General features: G+C 36.0%; 1 protein-coding gene across 2 annotated transcripts; it reads right to left on the bottom strand.

Annotated features, from left to right (window-relative positions):
• Positions 1–5,105: 5,105 nt before the first annotated feature.
• Positions 5,106–5,750, bottom strand: RPL10L (ribosomal protein L10 like). 2 transcript variants are annotated; one of them, XM_055309348.1, is made up of 2 exons: positions 5,642–5,750; positions 5,106–5,560 (listed from the first exon to the last, which is right to left on the bottom strand). In XM_055309348.1, exons 1-2 carry the CDS (start codon positions 5,748–5,750, stop codon positions 5,106–5,108), a joined length of 564 nt encoding a protein of 187 aa, XP_055165323.1. The 2 variants fall into 2 exon arrangements, with proteins under 2 accessions (XP_055165323.1, XP_055165322.1); XM_055309347.1 differs by having other exon boundaries at positions 5,106–5,750.
• Positions 5,751–6,048: the final 298 nt, after the last annotated feature.

The following is a 6,048-nucleotide window of genomic DNA, read 5'->3' as shown; positions in this document are numbered from 1 at the left end:
AGTCATATCTTTAATATGCCAGGGACTGGGGATGAGGGCTGACTCCTGACACTGTTTATCTCAGTTCTGGCATATCCTTCCTGTCCCCACTACCAGCATCATCTTTTTGTTGTTTTTCTTATTCAATGACTCGTAACATTTAGGCAAAAGAAAATCACCATTTATTAACAAATCAATGCACTGTCCCCTGTTCCCCTCTACCTACCCAGGGAGGAGAAAAAATCGTTGCTTCTTGAAGAAACTTGCATTTTCCAAAAGGCACTGTACTCTTTCACAACCTTTTATATTTCTCTTTACCAGTGATCCAGTCAACTTGAGACAACAGAGAGTTTCGTGAACAGGACCCTTGAAGAGTTTAGTAACATAATTCTCAAAATATGATCGTTTCTACTATAAACATGGTCCTATTCTTTAAATATTTGGAGCACAAAAATATCTTTCGGCCATTTACTCTTAGAAGCCTTTTTAACTTCTATAATATGCAGAATTAATTATTTATAACACAATAAGAATGATTAAGATTCTGTATGGACACAAACACAAAATTGTTGTTTTTAGAATTTACATTAAAAATTCTTCATCTTGGGTACATGGGTGGCTTAGTCGGTTAAGTCTCTGCCTTTAACTCAGGTCATGATTTCGGAGTCTTGGGATTGAGCTCTGCATCAGGCTACCTGCTTCTCCTTTTCCCTCTGCTTGTGCTCTCTCTCTCAAATAAACAAATAAAATATTTTTTAAAAATTCATTTTGGTAGTTATAATAATGTATTACAATTATTAGAGATCCACACCAATAAAGGATAACTAGAAATTATTACAAACATGAGGAAGCATATTTTTTACATGAATTACTTTAAAGTTTCAGAAACAGATAATCTTTACTACAACATTAAGAAGACTTTTGGGTGAATAAACTGAAATAAAACAGGATCAAAGAATCTCTTTGCCACCACCTAATGAAATGGATAATATAGTAAAAGAAATACAGCTAAAAGCCACCAAGGAAAAGGTCATGTTATATGCATATTATGAATTTAGGAGAAAAAATGTCATAAAATGAAGATGTATCCCTATGGACTATCCCAGAGCTTTTTTTAAAAAAAAAGAAAAGTAAAGATCTCCTGCTAAATAGTTTTAGTATAATTCTATATCTTGATGAATGGGGAGAAATAGTACATTATTTAATGACCATTTATGAAATGCACCTTTTCAAAACTCTCCAAACTCCCAGAAACATTCCTAAAATAACATGTGACTTAAAAATGTCTCACTAATGCCCTAATATGTACTAGGTTTACATTTCCCCTTTGTGTAACTACTTACAGTTACCCAAGGGAAAATCATATGAAAATCCATTGACAGATGGAACCCCAATCGACACCAAAGATGCTCATGCTTGGGGTCAGCATTTTCCAGCATCCATCAAAGGCTATAATTAACTCCAAGTTCCCTCCTTTCCCTAGCTTCTCATCCTGAAGCAAGGCAAGAGCTGGTAGCAAAATCCAGCTCTCAAACTACGGCACCCAGAAAGAGGATTCAGTGAACAAAAAAATAAAAAAAAACTTTGTGAAAGCATGACTAGAGAAATTTACCTACAATCTTTCAGGTTAAATAGAAGATTTGCCAGAACAGTCTATTATCACACATCAACATTATAAAAATAAAGGCACGATAGTCATATGAACTTTCTTTTGAAAAAAATGAGAAAAAGGAGGAGAAAAAAGAAAGAAGAAATAAATACTGAATGAAAAAAGTAGGTAAGGTAGATAAAAAAAAATCCAATCTGTGGGGAAGAAAAAGGAAATAAAGCAAATCTCCATAAGTGAGTAATAGGTAAAGGATAATGGGTAGAGTACAATTACATTTTTCAAAAGGAGTTCCAAGAAGAGACAGCCAACTAGAATAATATAAAAGTGGAAATTACAAAACTAAAGATAAAAAATAACAAAGACTCAAGTCAGAATATTGAATCCAATTAAATATAGAACTCAGATTAGACAAACTGGAGGGAATATGGTTGCAAAACAGAATATTAAAGTTATAGATCATGAAAAAATAGTAACACTACAAGCAGCAAAATCAGATGCTGAGAAGCAGTGAGGCAGGAACAAAAGGGGTAATGATAACATGAACATTAAAATAAATTAACATTGATTTTGTGTACTTAAAATGTGCAAGGTACAATCCTATTCATTTTCTCAATGAATTATCTCATTCAATCCTAAAAACAAATTTATAATCTATAGTGTCTAAACTTTTTTTTTACAGTTGAGAAAATTAAGAAATAGTGATACTAAGTAATTTGCCCAAGTATGTGGAGAAACTAAGATTCAAATCCTATCATCCTAATGCCAGAATTTCCCTTATTATCCACTGCTTAACATGGCCATGACTTCACTTTGAATTGAGAGTGTAATTTGATTCACTTTGACTTTGCTCATTATTTTCTGCATCACTTAAAGAAAGGTAGTTACTTTTATGAAAACACTTAATTCATTACTCTAAGAAAAACCTCAAACCTATGTCATTAATATAAAGACAGGGAACGATTGGGCTAAATAATCTCCCAGCTTAATCCTTAGATCTGTGGTGACACCCTAAGAATCAGAAAGCCCTACTTGAATTTTTTGAGGTAGGCAGTACCACGCTGCTAAAGTGGAAATAAAATGCCTGCCAAAGTTAGTGACAGTCAATTCATGGTAGAGCTAGCACATATTTTTATAAAAATTAAGGACTTCAGGCTAAATATGCTTAATATAATTGCATATTTTGAAGGGAGGAGAAACAGTGGTTTATATAATGACCATTTGTGGAATGTGCTTTTCAAAATAAATTGATGATGATGCATGGTCCAATTGAAGTTTTCATCATCTTCTGATTCAGTCAGTATTTTCCATAAAACCTAGAGACTCCATCAACCAAATCAAAGAGTTTTATAGGGCAATATTTATTTGAATTTAGTTAACTGTACTTGTATTTTTTTTAAAGAGCAGATCTGTTACATTGCAGTAGTACATGAATATATGAATACATAATATGTTCCCAAATTAAATTTTCCATTTTGAATAGAAATTTAGAAATAATGACAAGCTCTGCAAAAAATATAATCAAATTATCCTTCAGCTCAACTGTCTTATCAATTTGTTAATAACTAAAATGACTAGAAAACAGAAAAATGCTGAAAAGACAAAACCATGGCTTAGAAAATATAATAGGATTTTTGTTTTAAAAAATGAAGGTGAAAGTGTCCTTCTATCCACATTAAAGAAATAAAATTTATATAATAGCTTATAATAGAAAATTGTAGGAAAAACCAAATAATAAACCTTAATGACATCTACCAGCAGTTTTTAATGTAATAATTTTTTATCTTTTTCTTTTCACCCATATATCTATATGCATAAACAGTCTATACCAGACAAGGACATTCATGGGTTTATCCTTGGCTTCCTCCTTGTAATTTAGTGGATACAGAGTTCCAAGTTTGAAGGTCAAGATGTTTGAGAAGTTTGAGATCAAAAAGAAGGATGAATAATGAAGATGGAATTATTTTCAAAACTGCATTAGTTATATTAACACAGACACTATGGGACTGTTTGTTTTGTTGTGTTTTACATTTTGATTTGAGCTTGAGCTTTTGTTTTTCAAAGACAGTGTAGCAAAAAAGTAAACAAGACTGGATAGGAGTCAGAAGATCTGGCTCATGTCTACTATCATTTATAAATTGCACAGGACTTAATTTCCTAGAAAACTTCAGGAGTTTTAAAGCATCAAACAAAACACATCAAGGAAAGTGCCTCTTAGGCAGAAGACCCTCTCTGTATATTTGTATTATTTAGTATATTGTATACTATGTACAATATACATGTAGACAATTTATGTATATTGTATTATTCTTTCTCATTTATATATAATATGAAAAATTATTATAGATTAATACAGCAACTTTGCTTGAAAACATACAAGTAAGACATCTCTTATAGCACAAACCTGAAAAAAAATATTGTCAGATGCAAACCTTTAGTATTGTCAGATGCAAACTTTTAGGATGCAAGATTTTTTAAAGTAAATGGAAAGATTTTAATAAGTGTATGTCTCTACACTGTTTAGTACTCCTTTTGTTGCTTTCATTCAGTGACCCTGAAAATGGTTAGTTTTTAAAAAGTGAGGGCATTGTTGACAAGATTGAGATTCAGAAAACTAAATAATTTAAAGAACCAGAATTTTAAAATGTGATACAGACCCAGAAATTTTAGCTTAGGTAGGTTCCAAAACAAAGTGCAACAAACAAAAACACCTGTATGATCAATGTAACTCTAAATGTAGGGCAAGCATCTACAGATTGTAAACTCTCTAGGGTCCTTTTAGAGCACAGTTGATTTGGTGTCATTTTCTCTTTTTTGTTGGTTCTACTGGGACCCAGATACAAGCTACGTGAACTCTGTTGTCAACCTAAGACCTTTCTGTAATAAAGAAAGGATTGGACTGTGGTCTCTTGAGTGTGAGATAATGTAAGGCTTGTCTGAGGAAACCTTTTGCAGTCATAACCAGCTGTCCCATGGCTGATAATCAGAGGTGATGTGAAATTCTGAAATCAATGTGCAGAAATGTATAAGGGAAACATAAGAAACAAGTTTAAGAATGGATTTTTTTAGTTTCAAAGAGATTGTAGTTGAAATACCACTAATGCCTATCATTATTTTCATCCCTATTGTTTATTTTCCATAAACAATAACGATTTTTTCTCTACAAATCTTGAGTTTTTTTTTTCTCAAGGTAACAATATCTGCATAATTAACGACTTCGCTAAAAACAAAACTCTTGACGTATTTCCCTATTGCCCCAGGGTAAACAATAACTTTCTCTATAAATCACATGCAGACTGTTTTCATTCGCACTTGAAGGAAATTATCATTATGCGGTTAGAACTCTGCTTTAATAGAAAAATTATTTCTCTCATAGTCTATATTCTAAAAACTGGATAAACAATTTTAAAATATTTAACAGAATGTTTAAAAATATTTATATTTTGTCAGAAAATAAAATTCATCAGTGAGCTTGTGGGAGAGACCAGCATGGGCAAAGGAGTCGGTGCTGCCAAAGAGTTCAGGAGTGCAGAGCTCTCCACTTGCCCAGAGAGCCACGACTGGGAACGTATTTGACTCCACAGCCGTCGGGGATGAGGCGCTTCTTGGCCACTTTGTCTTCAAATTCATTAGCATTAAACTTGGTAAAGCCCCACTTCTTGGAGATATGGATCTTCTGGCGGCCAGGGAACTTGAACTTGGCCCTGCGCAGGGCTTCGATCACGTGTTCCTTATTCTGAAGCTTGGTGCGGATGGACATGATGACTTGGCCAATGTGGACTCTGGCCACCGTGCCCTGCGGCTTCCCGAATGCGCCTCGCATGCCTGTCTGGAGCCTGTCAGCCCCGGCGCAGGACAGCATCTTGTTGATGCGGATGACATGGAAGGGATGAAGCCGCACTCGAATGTGAAAGCCATCCTTGCCACAACTCTTCACCATGTACTTGTTGGCGCAAATTCGAGCGGCCTCCAGGGCTTCGGAGGAGAGCTGCTCGTATTCATCAGACACCATGTGGCCGCACAGTGGGAACTCATCCACTTTTGCCTTCTTCCGACCCAGGTCAAAGATGCGGATCTTGGCATCCGGGACTCCTCGGCAGAAACGAGACTTTGGATACGGCTTGTTTTTACAATACCGGTAACAGCGAGCTGGTCTGCGGCCCATGGCAACGCCAGGAACCTCGGCCTGCGTCGAAGGGAAAGAGGCGCGCGCTCCCCCCGTCGGCGCATGCGCCTTAGTTCCAGCGCCTCTCTTCCCACGTGGGAACCATAGAGTCCTGATGACGACACGGAGACGCTCTTTCGGGACATCCCCACCGTAGACACAGCGACTCTACTGCTTTGTGAGTACAACTTGGCACATGCGCAGAGCGGAGAGTGGCTGGGTACAGTTTGCCCGGGCTGGCGGGGTGACGAATTGGGCTTTGCCACGACAGCCGGGGAAACTAGTCTTGGGCATGGAT

This window comes from Nyctereutes procyonoides, unplaced genomic scaffold, assembly GCF_905146905.1.
Source record: "Nyctereutes procyonoides isolate TBG_1078 unplaced genomic scaffold, NYPRO_anot_genome, whole genome shotgun sequence".
Classification (NCBI taxonomy): domain Eukaryota; kingdom Metazoa; phylum Chordata; class Mammalia; order Carnivora; family Canidae; genus Nyctereutes; species Nyctereutes procyonoides.
Note: the sequence above shows the minus strand (reverse complement) of the source record. Positions and strands in the feature narration are given on the sequence as shown.

Coding starts and splice junctions, on each gene's coding strand:
- RPL10L (XM_055309347.1), bottom strand. CDS start 5,750: ATGGGCCGCAGACCAGCTCGCTGTTACCGGTATTGTAAAAACAAGCCG.